The sequence below is a fragment of the Chaetodon auriga genome, chromosome 8, assembly GCF_051107435.1.
Source record: "Chaetodon auriga isolate fChaAug3 chromosome 8, fChaAug3.hap1, whole genome shotgun sequence".
In the NCBI taxonomy this organism is placed as follows: domain Eukaryota; kingdom Metazoa; phylum Chordata; class Actinopteri; order Chaetodontiformes; family Chaetodontidae; genus Chaetodon; species Chaetodon auriga.
The window spans coordinates 10,430,754-10,454,721 of NC_135081.1; the positions used below are offsets into that span (position 1 = coordinate 10,430,754).

The window sequence follows — 23,968 nt, forward strand, 5'->3', positions numbered from 1 at the left end:
ATAATAGTTCAAGGGGGATTTAATTTAAACTGAAATCATTTTGGATGCATGTTGTTTTTTATTTTAGAGTTCATTCTTATTGTTACAAACAGTTAATACTGTTGCAGTCGACTTTCAAGCCAATAAGCAGGAGAGGTCCTTATAGCCTTAAGGTGCTAAAACAAAAACAACAAAAAAAAGAAAAAAAAAGAAAAAGAAAAGAAAAAAAGAGAGTGAGAGAAATAGAGAGAAATTTTACATGACAACTAGGCTAAGTCCATCTGGTAATCAAGATTGTGTGATATGATGAGCTTATTGCATTTCACTGCAGTGCAGTAGATATTACATGTTTTAAAAGTCTACTTCTGATGGTTTCCCACTTAACTATGGACTGCCAAAAAACAAACAAACAAACAAAAAACATGTATTCACGAGCACTTCACAATGTCTTATATTGCCTGATATGGTTAAACTGGCAAACCAGAAACATGCGCTCGTAGATTTCTGTGGTAAATCAGTGCAGTAACTGTTGTACCCTCCTTCCGTGCTCAGTCTTCTTCTCCCTGGATGTGAATGGGTGCGCTGGAAACCCCGCCCATCTTAGGTATGACGCCAGCCAATGGGAACGCACCGTGCGCCGTGGACCGACGTCACATCATCATCAGCAGGCGTTGTGGTGGGACTTGCCGTGCTGCTCTGCTTGGTTTGCAGTATCTCCTGCACTTCTTGTGTTTGTCTGTGTGAGCCACTGAACATTCCATACGACTCAAGAAATTTTCGGAGAAATTACCCTGTCGGTTTTGTGGGAAGAGCGAAAGGACAAGTTTTGCGAATGAAGAGACATGTTTCTTATGAGGAGAAGAGGGACTGCCTGGCTGTCCTTACTTCCAACCAGCTTTAAAGCTAACGTTACTTTGATGCAACCGCTTAGCTAACAAGCTAGCTGAGAATGTTTTCAGAAACTAGCCAGTTTGTTAGCATGCTAGCTAGCTAAATCGGACGGATGAATTAGCTGTGTAGATTTAGCAAACAGTACTTTTATCTTTCGTTACGTTAAGTCAGACAATTGTGGAAACATCTCAGACTGGGTATGTTGAATGTTTAGGGCTCCAGTGCCCGCTTGGTTGCTAATTTCCAGTAGGGACAATAGTTAACTGTCTAGGCAACAAGTCTTGCACTCACTGCTGTATTAACGATTCTCAAGTTTGTACTAATTGTGTGCAGTAGTGTTATTCGTTACCGCTTGATCTTAGTTTAACTGCTGTCTGTGGTAAAAGAGCAAAGTAAATGTAATGTACAAAGGAAAGTGGGGTGCCACTTTAACGTTAACGTTAGACCCCAGTTTTCAGGTGGATCGGGTCTCTGTCGTATTGCAGAAACTGATGTCAGTTACTCGATACAACTATTGAAGAGGAGACGAGGTGGATGAACATTATAAATCGCCCACATGCTTTGGATCAGTTCCCGGACTTGTGAAAGGCATCTGAAGCAGAAGGTGGGAGACGTGAGCGCACAACCCTTGCAGCCCGGGGGAAGATGGCGGAACAATCCCGCAGGAGGTGGTGAGACCAGAACTTGGGGACTTCTTGGATTTATCACCAGACATCTTATCCCAGATCGTAGGACACATGCAGGCCAAAAAACGGTACTTAACCCTCTTCTCCGCCGGCGCGTGTCTCATTCTGTTGTTTTGTTTTGGGGGGATACAAGTCCCGCTATCCAAACGGGGTCCCAGCCGGCGTGATGACCGCAGCCTCACCGGCTATCATCCCGGGGCGCGGTGGCGTCGCTTCCCGGGGTCCCTGCAGCCTTTCAGCTCCTGGGAGCAAGACCGGAGCGATGATCACAATGAACACATATCTCCTAGACAGAAGAGGGACGCCAACTCAGGCGTTTACACTGGAAAACGCTGCAGAATGAATTCCTGCTTTGATTACTCCCTGTGTGAGAGGAATGGATTTAAAGTTTACATCTACCCCCAGCAGAAAGGGGAGAAGATGTCAGAGAGTTATCAGAATATTTTGTCCTCTATTGAAGGATCCAGGTTCTACACACCTGACCCAGGACAGGCATGTCTGTTTGTCCTGAGTTTGGACACTCTTGACCGGGACCAGCTTTCACCTCAATATGTGCACAATTTGAAAGCAAAAATCCAGAGCCTTCCTCTGTGGAATGGAGGCAAAAACCACATCATCTTCAACTTATACTCTGGCACCTGGCCAGACTACACAGAAGACCTTGGATTTGACATTGGCCTTGCCATGTTGGCCAAGGCCAGCATCAGCACAGAGAACTTTAGGCCAAACTTTGACGTTTCTATCCCTCTTTTTTCCAAAGACCACCCAAGGACAGGAGGGGAAAGGGGCTACCTGAAACATAACACCATTCCCCCATATAGGAAGTACATGCTTGTTTTTAAGGGGAAAAGGTACCTAACTGGAATAGGTTCAGACACTAGGAATGCTTTATATCATGTTCACAACTCGGAGGATGTGGTCCTCCTCACCACCTGTAAACATGGGAAGGACTGGCAGAAGCACAAGGATGCACGCTGTGACAGAGACAACTCAGAGTACGACAAGTAAGTAGTTTCCAGTTGTTAATTTTACAACAAGAGAGTGTCTCAATCCTTTTCAGTTGAGAACAAATAGTTATTGTATGGGTCTGTTTTTCTCTCCCACTCTGTCTTGACTTCATGTTTTGTCATTATGGTGGTTTTACATTATGTTTTCCTGCTTCAGCTCCCACTATTAGCCACTCTGTCCACCTCTGACAATGACAAGGTTTGTGTTAAATGTCATGAACGTTTTGACAGAACACCAGCTTCCTTGTTGAATTTTTCCTTAGATTTTCAAGATGGGCTCTGTGTAACAGTGGGATGTGGGGCGGGGGGTTAACTCATGTCATGGTGTATTAAATTGGCAGGGATCTGATCAGGTCCATGATCCCACAACACCTGTTCATTACACTGGTTAATATTTTTTCCTTTTTCTGATCATGTATTGTTGTCACCCTGATTGTGTTTGTAACTACAGGATGTCATGCACATAATTTGTCATTATACTTCCCAGAAATTAGGCAGTTTGATTAGACTATTTCTAAATGCAGCATGGTCTGAGAGCTGTATAGATCCCACTTTTTTCCTGATTTGATTTGCATTTATTTTGTGCATCTGATCTACTCAACAGCAACAGAAATGCTTTTGTGGCCAACAGTGATTTGCCGCTTTTAAGTAGTCTTCCTATCATATGACTTTATTTACCAAATTACACGTCACGAGGCACAGATAAGTAGATTTGCTTTAATGTCAGCCACAATTCAGTTGATATCCCCATCTGTCCATACAGCCTACTATTCAGCGGTGGATAAACCTGCTTCTCTAGCTCTCAACACTTCCACCTTTCTGCCTGTCAGTGTACTATGAGTGCTGATACTCACTGACAGAAATTGTCAATACAATACAGGAATGGACACATTCAGCTACCAGTTCTCATGATGCACACAAATAACAATTTCATGTGCAAGTAAATGGGCAAATTTGTGACAAGTCTGACCAGCTGAAAAGTTATATAATACTCATTAATGTTGTCTCTGTAACAAGTCTCTGTCCCTGCAGAAGACAACATTGCACCTCAGAAAGTTGTGATCATCACCAAGTCCTACAGTTAAGCCATACTGTTTTCTGTGCCCAAATCTGATGAGCAAACTGGCGTCTGTCTCCCTGCTTTGGCCAGTGGGATTCATTTCGTGTCCCCCCAGACTGTGCTGTGTTGTTACTGGTGACTGTATGGCGCTGGGTGTTTGACTGTGGCTCTTTGGAGTGGATTAGTGGGGACAAAGCGCTGGTGCCAGTAAGGGGAAGCCACTCTGGCCCCTGTTTGCTCAGTCATTTCCCAGACAAACCCAACTGCATCAGCCAGGAATGCCCTGGCCCCAACCCGTGTCCTGTGTGACCCCTACGTTGTTTGGGGCCTGCTGTGATTGACCCCCATGTCAACTCTTTACCTTGTTGTTGTCAGTTGTTTAGTTTAGATAATGGACAATTTCATAGCATGTTAAGGGGTCTGCTGTGAATCTGGGCTGCAACATGTACGACAGTGAGAATGAGTTAAGTTGTTTTCTTTCTGTCGTCTAATCATTAACTGGTTCTGATGTGTTTTCATATCATGATGTCTTATGTGTTTTCTTAGCATTGATCCTCAGAGGATTCTCATGTTTGTGTCTGCTTTTGTAGGTAAGTATCAGCTTATGAGGTTCATTCGTTGGCTCAGCAGAAAAACATTCTCCATATCACCCGTAAGACGTGAGCTATCTGCTCTCTCCCTCTCCCTCTCTCTCTCTCCCCCTTTCTGCCAGCTCACTGCTTGCTACCAAGCGCTGCCGGGGAGTGATTTCACACAGTGAGATGGGTGGCATCAGAGCCATAACCCAAAGGAAAAATTAATCCTCCTGTCATTAAGTAGCATTGGGGGAGAAACAGGCTTTGGGTATCTCTCTAGCCCTCGCCAGCTCAGCTTCATTGAATGGCTACAGTATGTTCAGTAATTCTCAGTCAGTACATACTCAGTAAGCCACATCAGTATCAGTCAACAGGCTGTGGCTTTATCTCTAGTCCACTGCAGAATTCATGTTAAATTAAGTAAAATTACTTTACTGATCCTGACTGTACCTTCTCCTTGTACTGGTGGAGCCCTGACAGTCTGTATGTCACTTAAAATGAATATGTTACAAAGAGTTCTTACACTTAAATGGTGAGGAGCATATGGTATAATATGGATCACTGTTTGCATAAAGGAGAGCACAGCTTCTGTCTTTTTCAGATCACAATTCCAAACTCAGATTTCTGCAGGTTTACAGTGTGAAGTGTCAATAGTGTTGATTTCTGATCTGTTGGATCTAATCACAGCTCAGCCAAGGGCAGTAGCAATGGCTGTTGAATGTCATGTCTTTGGACTTTCCACAATCCAGTCAGTCATAGACAAATATGGTTGCATTGGCAGAAAGAATAAAACCTTGTGTAGTAAACTGTGGTTTTGCTGTTTTGAGTGGATACTCATTCACTACAACGCATGAAATTGGATTCCAAAGTTTTCATAACTGACTAATTTTCCGTGGTTTATTATGTACAGAGGAGGCAAAGTGAAAAGTGCATCTCTGAGACAGTTATGCATTTTTTATGAGAAGTTTGTTTGGACCGGATCTGGCAGAAAATATCTTGCAGTGAACAGTGATTTTACAGAACACAGCTCGAGGTTATTCGGCTAGTTACTGTCTTGTTAATGTGTGCATTCAATATTAGCTCTCTCTCACATTCTGCCTACCCCAGACTTTGGTTTCATACTTGTGTTTAAAGATTGTGAATGAATTCTGTCAAACAACATGAGCTTTTGCATTGAATTCAGTATTGTATTGTATCATACATCACCAGCCAAGATTGCTGTGCAGTGCTGATGCCAATTATACATGAATTATTAATCATATTGTTTCCCTTCAGATTACTTTTTTCATAATAAAGTGTAATCAGTGTTAATAATCTACTAGAAGGTGTTTGACACTGTGGGATGGGTGCGCTTCGTCCTGATCTCTGTATATTGTGAGCAGCTTTTTAAAAAAACAACAATTTTCCTGCCTCTGTTGCTGTATTGGGCTTTATTTATTAGTAGCTTTCTTAGCTCTGATCAGCAGTACAGTGGTCCCTGAAAACCCTGTCATCACAATAAGATGTGTTTTTAGTCTGTTTGGAGAGTAGGTTGGGTGGGGTTGGTTGGTAATGGTTAATGGTTAACATTGTGTCTGACCAGGCTGATTCATTAGTCCCCAAGAGCTGAATTATTTTCAGTCAGTAATCATACCCAGACCTGCTCAGTGTCCCTGGTCTGGCACCCAGCTGTGCAGGGGTTACAAGTGGGTGAGACTCAATGGGGCCAAAGATGTGGGTGGGACAGTAGTCACGTAAGCCATTTGTTAAGGAGACCAATATATGTTTTTGGATCAACTTTCAACTTTCCAAACGACACACTAACTAAGGGTTTGGCTATCGTTTCTATCTTCATGTCATCCCATTGAAGTTATCTGAGATCACTGATAGGCGATCCAATCGCTGTGCTGCGGCTGGAGAAGGTGGGGGTTGGGGGAGTTACATCACAGCATGGACGACTTCGTCTTAGTGTCAAATAGGGATGGGTGATATGACCAAAAATACAGTAGCAGTATATATCGTGCTATAGTAATTGTTGTGTAATCCATCACATTTGATGGTCTGGAATTTGCCCAGAGTTGCTCTTTCACACGTGTAGCACATTTGTCTGTGTCAAATGTGCTCTCGCTTACTGGAAATACTCCATTTGGTTTAGGCAAGAGGTGGCATCTGGGTAGAGCGTCCAGGAGGAGGAGGAGGACTCATCCGTAATGATAACTGTTTTTGCATTGATATCGATGCTACATGTATTTGGACATATCCGCGAGGTGACCGAAAGAGTGTAAAACTATGTACGGGCAAGCAGAAAAGAGTAGCAAACAGCTACATTCTGTGCAATTTCATCAACACACCCACTCGCTTGCTGTGTAGAGGGTGGCGGTACATGCACTGTGAATGCCGGTGTGTAAATATGGTTTAATTGATCGCCCTGCTGTGGAAAATGGTATCTCTACCAGTGTGCACATTTCCACTGTTACACAGTATGTACCGTTATACTGCCCAAACCTGGTGTCCAAGAAAAACGTGACATCTTGTGTTAGGGGATGTAATGGGGTTTTGCCCAGATGCCAGAGTTGAGTCATTGGATATTAGGCAGCCTTTCTGTAAGCTATGTAGAAGTCTGTGTGTCTGTGTTTGGTGCAACAGTATAACAGCATCATGTTTATTTTAACATTATTATCACAATCTCAAGTTTTGGTGAGTGGGCATATGGAGAGCAGAGATGCGGGGTTTCACATCCACGGAGAAGAGGCGGCAAACTAGTTTGTAATTAAAGATTTAAATACACTCGTCACTCATGCTGATCCACAGGGCTCAACGAGTGGACATACCACTCCACCAGAAACGTCTCTAAATGCACAGTAGGGTGCAGATTCTACAGATTATATTTATACAATCTTAGTTCTGATAGTAAGTCAAAATGGCTTTAATATCGCATAGGGAAAAAAATCAATCATCGATCATCCCTTCAATTGTCAATATGTATAGCACAAACCTACACTAGGAGGAATAAGCTGGTTTTAGTATAGCGCAAACTTGGAAAATATTAAATCAGCTGAGCTCTTAAAATATCTCCCTGGATTAAGCAGCTGTTAGACATTAGCCAATTTGGAAAACAAGTCAGATATTTGAACAGCTAGAGGTGTGTTACATTTATGCTCATTTCACACACCATTATCACACTGACATAAAGCAGAGATCACAGAACTTCAGATTTTGCTCAAATGGCAATTTTCACAATCTGTGGGGAGTACTGAGTTCTCTATGCAGGTTGACGTGTATAATAATGAGTGAGTTGCACTGTCCTGTAGCGCTATGGGTCAGACAGTACAGTCTGTGGTCTAACTGAGTGGAAGTAATAGTTTCTGTGCCTGGCTATGGCCCTTTGTGCAACAAATCCCTCTTATCCTCTCCCACTGACAACAAGGAAGTTGTGACAGACTGAATGCAGCCTCTCACCATAATTACCATGTAATGGCCGTGTCATTTTTGTTTAATAGTTCAGACTTTATTCTCCAGATGTTGTCTTGGAATGTAGAAATGTATTTGATGTTCTGTGTACTGTACATGTCAGGCCTGTTTGAAGGAAACATCCGGTTACATCTGGATGCTGCTTTGCATGGTACACTGTTGGATTGTTTTGGTTACAGTTTTAATGGATTTTTGCTAGTGCATAGTATTTATAAACTCTATTTTCCCATATTGGAATTTCAGTCTTCTAACAGCTCAGATAACATGCTAAAACTAAAGTAAGCAAAACAATCTGCCTCTTGTGTTACTTTTGTTTGCTTGTGACTCATTTACGTTCTCTTATGCCAGGATCAGGCTACTGTGTCTTTGACTTGGCCGCACCAAACAGGCTACTTTAATGTTAGATCTGGAAATAGTAATGATCAGCATATTCCCGCGGTTTCCACCAGGGATTATGTTGTGACAGCATAGGCAGCTACTCACCTGGTTGATGAAGTGCTTCCGCTATTTCTCACCAACATTTGTCTTTTTGACTCGGTCCACCTCCTCTGAGGAAACATCAGATAGGCAGGGGTTCTGTTGCCACAGCTCAACAAACTTTTCCTCTCTTTTGTTGTCCCACCTGACAGCAGCAACTTCAGCATCCCCCCTCTTCTTTGCTATTGCTCTGCTCTGGAGAGAGCACCTGATTGGTCAACACTCAGGAACATGTTGTGGGAGATGTCAAAATAGGCGTGTCGAGACAAATTTTTTTTTGACATGCTAGTCTTTTCGTCTGGGTGTCATGGGGCGTCCCAGATGCTGCACAGCAGGTCATTTAGCACCACTCGGATGTCGACGCCAAATTGTCGTTCTCGATCAGCACGATGCTGGTAATACATCATACATAACAAAATAGTCAAAGTCAGGCTAGATTCGTGTAATCTGATCCTGGCATTAGTGGTGATAGGAATTGGCACTTTGCCAGGTACCTTTGGTCTGGGTAAAGGATGTTTTTTTAGGATTGGTCTACATTTGCTAATTGTTTTATATCTGTACATTACATATGTGGGAACGATTGAGTCAAGTGATATTACTGAATTCTTGCATTATAAAAAGGTGCCACATTTGGCCTTGTAAAAGGTTGTATCAGGTATGATGTGTTAGTGTCTCTAAGCTACCTCCATGTTCATAATTACATGTCCTACTTTAAATGTCTGGATTGATGGTGCATGTTGTTCAAAGACAGAAAATGTCAAGTTATATAACACATATTTGTGTTTGGCAAGTTGGCTACAGTCTGTCTCCATTTTGCTTGTTTACCTGTCATGTCCCTGCTATTTCCAGCCAGCGGGTAGAGTCAACTTTTTGCTTCACTCTTCACCACACTCTGTCCTTCAGACATCTGCACTGAGCCACTGTGTACAAGCCTGTAATACAGCCAAAGGAGAGAAGAAAAGATACAGCAGGAGGCAGGTCAGATGCAATTTTAACCTCAAACTGAAAGCCCTCTCACAGCTTGTTTCCAATTAAGAGGCCCTGCCAAGCGAGAGAGTACGAGAGGGATAGAGTGAGAGATGAGGGGAGAGACACAGAGGAGTGGGAGACAAACTGAGAGAGTGAGTTGGAGGGAAAAATGGGAACACAAAGAGAGAGCAGCAAGAGTCTGAGAAACTGAGGGAGAAAGTAAAAGCAAGAGAGAAGCAGAAAAGAGGAAAAACACATGCCAGCCATCCAGCAGCGAGAGGTGAGTGCAATAGCTGGCTGGGTGCTGACGTTGGTCTGCTAGGTGTATTTATAGACTTGCAGGGTTTTAATCCTCAGTATTGGCCAAAGCCCCTGGCAGAGGGATGCTAGCCAACTTGATGCAAGCTTTATAGGGCTTGGGGAAAACGATAATCGTTGGGGGAGGATGGTCGATCTCTGAGTTCCTGCACATTAACTTTAAATGCCTTTTCTCACAGTTGTCTGCTATTTCTGGACATTTGACCAGCAGTTAGATCTTTTTTCTTTAAACAGGCTCCTGATGTGCCTCTTCAGGGCTATACTGTTTATTTTGTAGCCTAACTTCTGACTTGCTGTCCTTTTTTGTTTAGAATACTTCTAGCCAAACACATGGAAATGGTCGGAAAGCTGCATGGCACTATGGTGTTGTAAGATCACAAAATAATTTGCTAAGCATTACTTAAAAAGAGACGATTAATACGCCTCATGAAGTTGCTCCATGTTGTCTCCAGTGTTAATAATCTTTACCAGCATCAGAAACATGTTCATGGCAATCATAGTTCTTCATACACTTGGTGTGTAGTTACATTTTGGGGAAGGTAGACATCAATTCCAGGTATCTCAGGTAGAGCCACAGATGCTATGCACATAGGCTAAAATTGTGTCTTTTAAGCAAAAGTTACACTTGAACACACACAAATATGAAAGCCAGTGGTCAGATGATCACCTGCTGTGCCTGCTTTAGGTAAGGAAGACAAGAGAAGGTGAAGGAAAAACATAAAGCGGTGAAATGTGTGATTCAGTAAAAGCTGAAATGCTAGCCAGAGCGCTCTTTTGGAGGATGCCTCTGCTGCTGATTCATTTTACTCACATCGCAGAAACTACAGGCCATTTTTGGCCACAGATACCTAACAACTGACGCTTACAGTAGTTTGGTGTGTCATAGCTGCCCCTGGCTAGATTGAAAAATAGTGGTTGCTTGGTTTTATGGTTGTGATCTTCACTTTTTTATCATGTGTATTTTCCATCTGCTTGTTTTATAATATATTATTCATTTAGGGAGGCTGATAGACCACTATACTGTTCACAGTTTACCCTGTCCAGCCTGCTGTCTGTATTTCTACAATGCAGTGGTTCAGGTTGACTTATTGCAACATTGTGATGTCTTGGTTAACGCTGGGACTTCAGTTTATGAAAAGATCCCCTTTTCTGGAAGACTCCTCCGGTTGCCACCCTTTGTAACTCAGCTCTGCCAGTAAACCGTCGACAGTTGGCCCTGCTGGAAAGAGCTGAATGATACAGCAGCAGCGAAGGAGGCTGGTAGACCACAAAACCGCTCCACACAAATTATATGTTTGCTCTTCATCGATGAAGGCCTACACATGACATTTACATGACCACACAAAAATTTTGGAATGGTCAGTGTTTTTAATGCTGTTTCAGAGGTGTTTTGCTGGGCCAGTATGTGTATGAAAGTGAAAGTGCAGGTCTTGGAGCAAAGGAGAGGGCTTAAGGTACAACGAAGAGGTCGAGCAGCAGCTTTTTTTTGCTGAGTAAACCCGAGTCCCTCATGCAGTTTCCTGTTCCCTGAAATTGCATTAATCTCTCAGCTTGGTCTTGGTTTCTCGATTGGTGCTTGCTGCTTCTCAGTTCCACCTGTACCTTATTAGTTTCATGTTTTCTCTTATATTCAATCTGAACAATAGAGAAGATGAGCTATACATAGGCATGTATTGTAGCCTATCACACCAAGAGCATTTTGCAATGTATCTCCGATACATTGTATTGTCAGTTTAATTTGTGTTGCTAATTTCACACCTGATTGTTGTAGAAATCCCACATAATCTGACATTTTTTCTACTGGCTGTTTGCGTCCCCATCTTGTCTCTAAGGCTATAAACAGGTTGAATCCCACAGAGGAAAATGCTGGCACAATCAGCCACTGACAACAATGAGTTGAGATGAGCTCTTCTGAATGCTGTGATTGGGAACAAGTTTCATATCTTTGTCTGCTGGTGATTATCTTTCCTAATGATGACAGACAATGGAACAGGAAATGTATGTCAGTATGACTCACCAAGCTCTATCTACTTTCATCTTTACCTCTGCAAACTTTATTATATATTTCCTCTTGTTGAGTTTTAAGTAGTTATATGTGACAGTTGGATGTTTCAAAGATTTTTATACTGTAGCAAATTCATAAATTTAAAAAAAGCTTCTGTACACTTTCTGTTTCAAAGTACATGAAATAAATCAACCAGATCTTCTGGCTGATGAATACCGTGTAAGAGGGGATTTATTAAGCCTATAGGTCTAATGGCCCGTAGCCTTGTGTTAAGGGGGTGAAGAGCTGAACTAGATGGATGATGTACAGTTTCCTGTAGAGCCTGGGGATTACAAGCTGCTCATATTTTAAAGGCTCATAGTAAGTGATAGCTATGGAAACAAATGCAGGAAGTGGATAACCGAGCATCCAGGCTATTATATGGCCCGCATTGTTATTCTTTACAACTCCCTCATGTCGTTCAAAAATGGCTAAACTGCCTCTGACTTCAGATGAAGACAGAAGGCATGTGGGCTGACCTATTGAGCTAAAGCTCATCCTATTTACTCACAACATCATTGCTTTGAGTCAAGCTAATGTCCTGTGCAGAATGTCGTTGCCTTGACCACCTGTCACTTTCTACTGTACTCTTAGTAAAGAAGAGATGCTATGGATGAATGAATGCCATATGAACCACCTGTAAAGATGATCTGTTTTTAAGCACCCAGTCTACTGAATGACAAACTGTTATTGCTTTTAAAGAATAATCACTGCTAACTTGAATTGTATGAATGTGTGCAATGTGTGTGTATGCAAGCATACTGTCTAAATCTGCTTATGCGTGTGTATGCTCCATGTCGCGAAGTGGTCATCAGCTGGCGACCTGCAGGCCACATTTGGCCCACCAAAGCTTCCCATGCAGCTCACAGAATATTGACGTATTCAGAAAATATGCACATCTAATGTTACTCACTAGTGGAACAGGCCCGGTCTATCCTGAGAGTGATCATCAATTAGCTTGACAGCCCCCTACCCAGACTACAAAAGGTAACTCTGGAGCTGTCAGAGAGTCACTAATCTTGTCTGTTAGACACAAGAGGCTTCACTTTGGTGTGTTGTTGTTGGCCAGATGTTGCATTAAGTCTCATTGAGTATTTTTGTTTTCTTCCTGGGATCTCAAAGAGGAGTCTTTTGTTGAGATAAGGACTCATTCATTGGTAGGTGAATTTTGAGTTTTGTAGTTAATCCTGGAAACTGCCAAAAGGGAACAGAATTCAGTCTGCTCACCTCTCAATTGATGGCCATCTCATTTTTCACTGCCAGGATTCATGGAGAGGGAGGTTGAGGGTGAACACCGGGTATTGCCATCAGTGTTCATGTCTCAGCACTCATTAATTACAACCAGTGCCTGTGAAGTAGCTAGCTCTACATTACCTTGACTTCAGCTCTATGTCAGTGACTTAGAGAGACCTGGTGCAGCCTAATTTAAGAAGGGTTGAAATCTGGCAACTTGTGGCATTATTGATAGTCATTTTAGTCTTGTGAACTTGAGCAGGTGCTTTCGTGGTTGTAGTGCTTTCCTGCACTCTCTCTGATTCAACTTCAGGTTGAACCCACAAGATGATATATGTCTTGTCCTTGGCAGCCATGTGCAGGTGATGTATTCCATATGGAATGCTGGGAGAGTGGAATAAGGAAAGGGATGTCAACGTGCCAGGCACAGAGTGGGGTCCATTCCAGGAAGAGCTTTTCTGTCATCACGTGGAGGCACATATCATTTCCTTGCTTCTTGACAGATATGATTAAATTGGACTGGATGAAGCAGCATGGCAGAAAGTGGGGGGTGCAGCCAAGTAAACTTGGATCAGAGAAGGTTAGGGTCTGGAAAAAGTGAAACATCAATGGTAATGAAACACAAGCAGCGCTTTATGGTGATGGAGATGACCTTCATGAAGGGTAGTAACAGAGAATTGATCTAAATCCATTTTTATGGATTTTTGGCACTTTACCTGATTGGAGAGGATTGTCCTGACAGCAGGCAGCTTTTTTTTGGTACATTTGCTGACTACACGATAACATCCCATAAAATCCTCTGATACAAAGCTGCTGTTGTGCTAAGGTGTGGAAAAGAGCTCTCTGGTCCACCCTAAATCTTTGGTCTAAGGTATGTTTTTCTCTGGTGCCATCGGCTGAGTTGAATAATGTGACTGGTTGATGGTTGTGCATGAAAAAAGTTGGGCCAAATCTGAACATGCCTTTCGTGACATTGGATGCGATAAAGAAGCTAAGAAATAACAAAGTAGATTTAGTACTTGATAGGTTTCTCGACCAAAGTAATCTGGTGGAGCATCCAGGGACAGAGATGGAACTGACGTATCATTCAGCAAGCGACTGTTTGCGTGTCTCACGAGGCACATTTACAGTCCTTTCAAACACTCAGATAAGTTGCTTGCTCAGCATGACAGGGGCTTTCTCAATTATCCCTCATGTACAATGAAATATGTTGTGAGAGCTACATGCAGAATTAAGCAGCACTCTAAACCACGACCAGCCAAATCCTATGGGCTTTTAATCCTCCAGTCAGTGCAGAGGGTAGACCTGCCAAGCCCACAGACATAGTCTCTAAATCTCTGTGACTCTTGACTCTGTGCTACAAAATATATTTTTAATATTTAATTTATTGTTGTTGGAATGGAGGAGGAGGAGGATTACAGTACAATAATAAATTGCCTTAGTATTTCTGTTTTGGAGATTTGGAGAGAGGAACTGACTGACTTATCCTGAAGAGTTGGGCCATATGAGTGTGATTGTCCTTGTATCTTCTCAGAAGCACTTTGGCAATGTATCATCATCACCGTGTGGGACCATGTTGTGCTTTGTCAATGTAACCACACTTGGCAGCATTGAAAAATTACCAGCCACCATGTTGCAGGGCTTGGCCGAGTAGCGACTTGGATCATCAGATAAAACTGGCACACAAACACACGCGCGCACACACGCACAGATATGCTATCTCTCGCTGTCCTCTTTGGACTCCTTTTTGTCAGATAAGGGCTTCAACTGGCACTATGAGAGGACGGGAAGATCAGCAGATATGACGATAACCCTGGGTATGTGACAGTCTGAACTCTTCTGTGAAATGGTGGCCTTATTCATCCTGTTCTTTGCCGCAGTGTCAAATTATTTCAAGAAGAAAAGGAACAGAATGAGGAAAAATGTGGAACTGGTGGCAAACAAGTAAATATTGACAGAGACTCTACGCATTTGCTTTGTTTGTGAACAACTTTCTGTTTTATCAAACGGATAAGTTGCTGTGACTCTGACTGCCTGTTGGCTAAGCTTCATACAGTTTCTTTGCTTCAGTCACTCAGTGAAATGTGCAACTTCCGCTTGTGAGGTCACAGCCAGAGGGCACGACAGGAAGTGTTGTCTTTGATCTTTCCCGCTGTTCAAACTAATTACCTGCCCGCAGCAGCAAGCACTGCTGGCTGTGGAATTCATTAACAGATGGTAAACCTTTGTTCTGGGCCAGTGTGTCAGTGTGGATACAGAGGAATTCAGCTGCCTCAGAAAGTACCGTTGTGCAGTCTAATTCCTCTCTTGAGATCAGCTGAACCTTCGGTGTAACATTGAGAGGCCAGCGATGATGTGTGCACCAGCATTTTTCTGTACATCTGGTGGGTTATCTCACCTAAAAGCAATAATTGCATTGGATCTGAGTGGGTTTTGTTGTCAGAGTGTCTAAAAACTCCTCCAGATACTTTTGGCAGCTTGGTAAAAGAATGGAAGGAACGGGTTACAGTGTGTAGACGGAGGGGAGAAAAGCACTTAAAACAGTTGACAGTGACAGACATTCACAGGCTTTCGACAGCTGAATATGACTGAACAAAAGCAGTTGGAGCTTAATATTGTTTACATGGTGCTAATATGGTAGACGCAGTGTGCATGTCCTGCTGAATTAAAAAGTGATGATCGTCACAGGGTATGACAGTGCTTTAAGTGACTCACAGTTATTGCAACTGTTGTCAACCCATCTTAAACTCCTCCGCCTTCCGCTTGACCTTAAATATTTTTTGAGGGCTGACAGTTAAACCCATTTTACATCCTGCGTTTGGCAGCAGTTTTGGCATATTCATTTTTAGCTAGATTATACAACTGTGTGATATTCACCACATTTAATGTTTTAGATTTTTTTGTGATTATCTGATTGAAGGTCAGCAAAATGTGTCTATAGTTTTGCACTATCCCCTGTCTTTTATATATTTTATCTTTCTGTAATTGCTGTATGAAAGGTTTTTAAGACATTTGCTCATGCCCTCACTTGAGTCAGTGACAGCCAGTAAATGTGTAGGTGTCTGTTTGGGTAGAGCGGTAATCTGGTAATAAGGTATCCCGCAGTATCTAAAAATCGCAACAGTATCAGTTTTATTACTGACATTACCGTCACAAAAAAATGCTGCACATATAAGTCTCTTGGGGCCTAACATAATTGTAGCATCGTCATAACAAAAATGAAGTCCCCTCTGTTCATTGTATCTGGTTGGTTGTGGCAATGCTTGGTAGAGGCTTTTAGCTGAGGTTCTCCCCATCATTCTGGTATGCTACAAGTTAGGATTGCCACGTCATCCATGTGTCATACAAATCAAAAGTGTTTGTATTTAGATAATTAAATAGATTACCATGTTTGCTGCACTGATCAATGTACTGATCATTGAATAATTTGACAGGCCTTGCAGTATTTCCTACCAGGAAGAAAACGGACGCACAAATTGAGCTGAACTGTGCCACAGAGTGCCACTTTCCTGAAATAAACCTGTTGAATGCCTCTGTGGATGTTGATATCTCAATGCTTTGAAAAAAAAAAAAAAGATTGTTAAACTCTGCAGCAGACATTCAATAAATAAGGCATTCCCTCTCCATCTTTCATTTTGAAGAGCATTGCCAATGCGTTAGCTAAGTGCCACAAATTTCTGCTGGTTGCTGCACTTTTGTGTGTCCTCTGGGATAAACTGCAGTATTTTTCCCTTTTCCCATCATCATTAGTACTGCCGCCACCCTGTAATCTCTCTTTCTGTCACCGAGGCAATGGGGCTTCTCTCTCCTCTGTGGTCTCGTAATTGTGAGGTAATCATCTTTTCCCTCTTGAGAGCTAAAAGACTGTGTTTACACTTCGTTTTTGGCGGCTCGACTTGGCGAGACACTAATTTACTCTCTGAGCAGCAGAATGGAGCAGCTCTGCTCATTACTTCACACTGGCTTCGCACATACAGCCATTCTTTTTCCAGTGCATTTGAGGCTAGTTGACATCAGCAGGTTGGATAAACTCCATTTTCTCTCTTTTTCATGTGGTGACTTTAAAGGGTTACCTCACCTAAATTAAAAAGTAAAACATTTTCTCATTTGCCTCTCGTGGTATCCATTGGCCAATTTTGATTGTTTGAGTTATTTCAATTTTGACATATCTGTCTCTGAGATTTCACACATATCGTTGCAACGGTCTCTGAGATGTAAATGGACAGCACATGTAAACAACGTAAACTCTCCTTTTTCTTTCCCCCCACTCCTCTCTCTCTATCCCTCTCTCCCCAGAAACACATCCCCTGGTATGTCCTGAAAAAATAATGCCTGCACACATTCACACATGCACACACACGGTCCTGCAGTTTGGCTGACGTATTACCTCTCCGATATTGTCCCAAATCACACCCACACACCAAAAAGCACAAAATGCTTCAAAACGGACCTCTCAATCGAGGCAGATCCTAGCTTCAGCAGTCAGGCTTTATCTAAATCCCTCTCCCACCATGATGGATTGGATCAGATCAGACACAGCCCACAAGTCCATTTGTTGGTGCATTGATAGCAAATTCAGTTGATAACACCCCATACTCTGATCTAAGAGAGACATTACAAAGCCCCCTTCTCCCTGTCATGGCTATTGTCATGGTTGCTTTTTCATTAAAGGAAGGAGGCTGCCTGTGAGCAGACAGGGTTTTTCACGATGCTAAAAAACAAATTGATGTTTGAAAAAGCTGTCCACATGCTGATACATTCACAGAATGCAAAGTATGCAGGTGCTTGCATTTGTTGTTCCACATTGGTGCTGATTGTATTTCCTTCTGTATTCTGTTCCCTCCTTCATTTCCACCTTCTTTCCCTTTTGTTATTCTTGTATTTCCCTACATCCCACCCTCCCTTCACCTTCACCTTCCTCAGTTCCCATCCATTCGTCTGCCCTCCCACATCCCTCTATCCTCTTCCTTCATCCATCCCTGCTTGGCCCAGGAACAGAGACATTCCTAACCTGGACTTATCTCTCGTGCAGAACAGCCACTGCAACAGTAGCACCAGTAAGGCTTGATCTCCAACAGCAGTCAGTTACTGACTGAAAGCATTCCTTCATGCTCAGATCAGTCTGCTCAACATCCACCTTTGTTCCGAATGAGACACACTTACTGGCCATCCCAAGACTTGTGTAAAGTGTATATTATTCATGCATTCATCCATATAGTACATAGTGGAAGGAGAGAAGAATGCCACCTGAAACTGGCAGCCAATGGCCGCCTCATTCCAACAGTCTGCATCCAGTGAGTCAGACTAGTTGATAGCTGTACCAAGAGATCTGTTAAGTTTGTCAGCCTAAGGCCCAAAAGCATTGGTGAGTCACCTCCTTGGATCTGCAATGATACAAACAATAAATGGTAGTCTAGACAAGTCTTTCTTAAGGGCTGCCTTTAAACACATACATCATAACACCCAGGCCTAATGTCCTGCTTGAAATACAGAATACATTCTAAGTACTATTATATTTCTCATTATCATTCTCAGCTGTTGCCAAAACAGGACAAGTCTCTCCTTGGTTGTTGCAGTCAAATCATTTGACCCGAGCTGTCTGAGCTGACATCTTTATGTTGCGTGACTTTACAAGTCGGCCCTGACATTCCCGTGCTAATGGCTGTTCCATTAACAGTCATTTCATTATCTCCAGGACTCCCCTGTTCTGGTTTTTAGTGTCCAGAGAGCACTTCAAAGCATCAACCTCATCAAGCTGATGGATGGCTGATTAGAGATATGGGCAAAGCTTCCTTCAAACTCCTCAAGGATTCAGTGAAATTCAGCAGCTCCATTATGGTCCGAACATTTTTGTGGATGGATGTTGATAAACCTTGTGTGCTTTGGTCAGCGTGTTGAGCTCACTGAACTAACTGTAGGACGTGTATGACTCTTGTTTTTAGGATGGATATTTGTAGAGATGAAAGGTTTTTGAGTTTTGCCTTCTCCTGATGAGAGGGGCCTTAAGATGGATGGAGATGGAGAAGGAGGAAAAGAAAAAGCATGATGGAAGATTCAAAGCAAAGTAATTAGGTGAATTAACCTGGGGTCATGTAGAAGTGTAATAGAGCTCAAGACCGCCCTCTGTGTGTCTGTAAATGTTTTATAAAGCTGTCTTTGAACTTAATTACCAGAACAAAATGACCGAGCCCATGGTGCCATGAGGAAATGAGTAAAGACTTCGAGTAAAATCCATATTGGCATCAACACCATATTTGCACAATTGACTCCGGGTGGAGCAGATAGTGCTCCTTAAACCCATTAAGCGACAATGTTAGTTCTTCTATTAGAAATGCATCCTGTTTTCTGACACAATTTGTCAGAAATATAATCAGTTCCAACTTTATCATGAAGCAAGCAAATTCTGTACTGGCATGTTGGCCTTTTCTTTATTCGCAATATCCAATTACACTTGGAAGAATTAGATGAAGTTTAAGCGGAAAGTCAAATGATTAATTATGCACATTCATCCTTCAGGAGTCATGGACATTGTGTAACAATGTGTAGTTTTTTCCAATTAATTTCTTATTTCCCCCTGAAGCTCTGCTGTCAAGCACTTTTTTATTTTTTGTGCCGTCATTATGTTCCCATCCCTGCTCGAGGCAACGTTAGCCAGCTTCATTGCTTTACAAAAAAAAGTTGCTCATCTGTCATGGCTGCAGGTAAAACAGTGAAGATTAACTATGCCATTAAGTACAATATAGTGCAGTGAATCTCATTCATAATAGTGTTGGCCATCAATCTCTAATGCACCTGTCCTGAGGCCACAAGAGTATTTTAAGTCCCATAACTTCAGGCAAGTTAGTGTCACACTTCACAGTTACTCTGGCCACTAAATTGTGTGTCCTCGTCTCTTAAAGTTCATAGGTACTGCCTACATTGCATTCTTGGGATGGAAGTATCACTGTAATTTGAATACACAACTACACACACACACACACAGAAATGGAACATTCGGTGCAAGGAGTCTTGCTCTGATTTGATGTGCCAGATCCCTCGAGGTGCACTAACACTGCTGCTAACATCCAGCGTACCTCAGGGATCACTTTCTACAGAGCTCTAATACACTGTCTATACCAGAAGCCAGTCTACTTTCTAGTATTTATCTTGAGAGCTACTTAACCCCATGTAACATGACTAATTTCATATGTACGACGCTTTGGATAAAAGCATCTGCCAAATGACTAATGTGACTATGAGAGGTACTCATGAACCCCACATTAGGAGCAGCCATTTGATCACCTCATGGAGAGGGCAAAACAGTCATGTAATGATTGTTCTCGTACCTGAGAACACACAGTGCCTGTGTGTTTGTTTTTACGTATGCTGGTCTGATGCAAGTCCTCCAGACAGAGAGTGGATTTGTTTTTCCTTGAAGTCTGTTTTTGTGTGTGCATAAGTAAAGCGTCATAGTTTTCCCTCCTTGGGCCTGTCACTATGTGTTGTACATGTCAACCTCTTGGTGTGCAGTCTTGTCAGGGAAAACAAAGCAGCTGGCAGTGCCTTGAAATATTGAAGTCGCTCTGATGTGTGTTGAGATCAAAACGAGGCTTTATGTGTGTGTTTGTGTTGCATTTGTGACATTCTTGCCATGGGTGGCTCTGGCTGTGTGGGGCTTGGATGTAGCATGAGGCCGTCAACTGCTTCTTTTTTTTGTCTTTCCCTTTCTCGTCCGATGACACTCACTTTCATTCGGTGCCTTTCAGGCTGAAATTCTTCTGGCTTGAACACATAGCCCTGGCAACAGCCAACTGCCCATCAACTTGGCTCAACTGTGACAGAGAAGAGGAAGCAGAAAACGAGATATGAAGTCAGTACGGGATGGCAGAGGGGTGAGGGAGCGGGATAGAGCTGCCTTCATTTTCCCCTCTGAAGTTTGTCTCAGGGAATTCTCGGTTGTTAGGATTCTCCCTGCGACCAAGATGAGTGATGACTGCACAACCAGCTGGAGGCAGTGTAATTTAAAGAACCCAGGCTGCACGTTTTGTCTTTTGATTATGGCCATTTGAAAGAGTTTTCTTTACCTCACCTTAACTACTTCAGCCCCTCTGTGGACATCATGGTACAGGTCCTCTTCCTCTGCGAATTACAATGACTTCCAACATTATATTGCAAATAATATTTTCATCTACTTGTTTGCACTTCTTTGAGAATTTGGAGCCAAAAATGGCTCCAAATTATATATATAGCATAAAATATAACATAAATATATATTTTTTTCTTTATTTATTTCACATCAGGACATAGAGTCAGGACATATTGTGAATTTTTGTAAAGCGATGCCAGAAAAAGCTGATGAAAGGATGAGGATTGCAAAATTGGGGCCATAGAAATCATGTTGTTCACATGAATAGAGCAGTCCCTCTGTGATCCAGTGGTGAAAATAACAGCATGTTTTATCTCGTAGCACCTACCTGAGCCTGTATCATTCTTTAAATCCATCCGACATAGCTAAGACATGCACTATTTCCTCAAGACTCATAAAAATCAAGTAATAGGTTTCTGCGATGTGGTGTATCATGGGTTAACAAACAAATAATGGGATAAATTAGAGAAAATGACTTCATAGTCCCTGGTGGACTGTCCCAGCACAGAAGACAGTGTGTGGGAAGCCACATGAGGACTTTGACTTGTCATAGAGCAGCTGAAGCGATGCCCCTTTTGATTTGCGGTCCTTCCTATGAGTTATGTTGTAAATGTGTGTGGTCGGCTCCACAGATTATGGGAGACAAACACTTTGGCTGTTCTTCTGAGTCTCCTAAGGCACTTGACAGAGTGAGCCATGCATTTCTTTTTCGCACCATCCATTCTTGTTGCTAGGAGACTGGTTGATCTTTTTTCTTGACCCAGCCTACTTCCTGTTATTCTTTTCTCGTTCTGTGAATCACACTGTCCTACTTTCTTACAGTATTAATCAATGACATTTAATTATGAAGATAGCCTAACAGTCATTCTCCCACAGCACTGAAATGAAAGTTGAAGGGTTACCATTTTACTACTGGAGCCTTTCTCTGTTTCCCAATGAGAGAGCTGGAAAATGGAGACATGTCGACAAGAGACTGTTTCATTATTGATCTGAGTTGCGTTGTTTAAGTGATGATTCTGCATTTGTACTCACCTCTCCTCCCATAAATGAATTGAATGGAATTTTTGAATTTGATTTATATTCCAACTGGCCCTGCCAACCTCTACTCCCTCGAGCGGGTGCATGGAAAAAGTTTACAGTGTAAGTTTCTCTTGCTTGCTTTAGATATTCAGGACGAGTCAATGAGCAGTAACAGTTGATTATATCATCGTTGGAATACATTTTTTAGTCCTCAGCTTTCATTATATCCACAATTTCCAGTCAGTATTTCCAGTCAACACAGTTTATAAGAATTGCTTTCTTGTAGCACTGTAAATGAAGCTCCTAGATGCCATTATCCCTCGAAAACAAACAAAAACTTGAAAGTTCTTTCTTTTTTCTTGTCTGCAGTTGGTTGATGTTAAATCCTCAGTGTCTGTGTCTACAACATGCATTCTCTCAAGCTGAAGCTTTCTGCTGGAGGAGACATTGTTTTGCAGTTTGTTTTGACTATTTATATGATCTCAGTTTGTTATTTGAAGGTTAAGATAATCAAGACTTACATTCTATCAGTTTCAGATAATGTTATACCAACATGCATTGATGATACTATAGTAGAGCATGATGGCGCTGTGCCATTTGTAAAGCCTGTTGTTAGAGAGTAGTTTATCTTAATATTACTCTTGTGTTCTTTATTTGCGTCCCTATCGGCTTCCACAAAGTGGTCACTAGTCTTCATGGGGTCCACACAAAAAACAGAACTAATATGAACAAACAACAGTTTAACATCACACAATATCAATAGAAGAAGAAAAGGCAAAATGAGCCAATAATAAAGACCAGAAAATAAGTCAAATTATTCTACACATGAAACAATAGTAAACTACAATGGAAACAATAAACAAAACTGTCACACATTAACAGCAACAAAAAGAAAATCAAAAGGTTCCAAAACAGCAATAACCACATTTGCATTTACTTGAAATTCATTGATTTTTGTTTTGTTTGTTTTTATGTGGCTGTTATTCTTGTGGTTTTAATAATAGCCTTAGTAAAAATTCTAAGATTTATTGCTGCATTTATTCTTGTTTGTTTTTTGCATTGTGTTATAATAGGGGAAATAGCAAAATAGACTCAAACTCAAGCTCATTACTTTAATGGTGTGATTATTCAGTGATGACCAGTCTGCCATTGTGAGACTGCTCGGCTCACCAGCAGCCAGCTGCATGCTGGAGCCCTGAAAATATGGACAGAGGCAGGATTTAACTCATACCATGTCGAGTTAATTGCTGACATTGCTGTGAAATGCAGGGTGTGACTAATTCCTCACTGACATCTATCCAGATTTTTTTTTCCAGTGAGACAAATCTGTTTAACACCTGTATGCACGGATACTGTAGAAATCTTGGGGAAATAAAACTGCACACTAGGACAAGAGTTTGTTTATGAAGAGAAGATATTTTTGAACACTCATCCTTTACGTCTTCACCGCCATGCGGTAGCATACTGTGAGTCTGCTCCTCCCCACAGGCAGCCATCTGGATGAGTAGAGAAGAATGGAGGTATGCAGGGAGAGGAACATCTGGTCTTTTCGGAGTTTGCACTGACAGGAAATGTGATGGATGGGAGATTTACACCCAGCCAGGCCCAGATATGGACCTATACTTTTGTTGTTATAGGCGTGCAAAACGATCAGTTATTACTTTCCTCTGGTTGGATTATTTTGTTTGTCATGCTTAATGATAGCTTATCTTATCTGTGATGGAGTCAGACTCATGAATCGGGTTGTCGTTTCATAATGGATGCACAGATCAGAGCAGCAGATGTGTGCTACCTACCCTGTGGTATTATTTACTATAGCCTACTGATATGAGCTGTGTTGATAATGGGTTTCTATGTACATTATAGTGTCTTACTAAAGATGGCATCAAGATGAACTCTAGCTTGTTGTGACTGTTAATCCTCTGTAAACTCACTATAGTGGTTGCTAAGTGTAAATGGTATATGCCTAAAGTCGGATCATCCAGCTACATGTCATACAATTGCCATAGCTTATTCAGCATTGTACTTTACATTTTACTTTACACTTAACTCCAGTATGACAGTACTGTGTGCACTTAGTAGAACAGTTCTGTGGATGTTGCTGAACAGAATTCCATCATGTGCTCTATAGGCC

At 42.0% G+C, this 23,968-nt stretch overlaps 1 protein-coding gene across 1 annotated transcript in view; it reads left to right on the forward strand.

Moving 5' to 3' along the window:
• Positions 1-649: 649 nt before the first annotated feature.
• The window catches only part of LOC143324675 (exostosin-1a-like), a 39,915-nt gene continuing 16,596 nt past the window's right edge, over positions 650-23,968 (forward strand). The window contains exon 1 of the mRNA XM_076737366.1: positions 650-2,560. Within this exon, the coding sequence (XP_076593481.1) occupies positions 1,608-2,560 (953 nt within the window). The 5' untranslated portion in view covers positions 650-1,607. The remainder of the gene's footprint in view (positions 2,561-23,968) is intronic.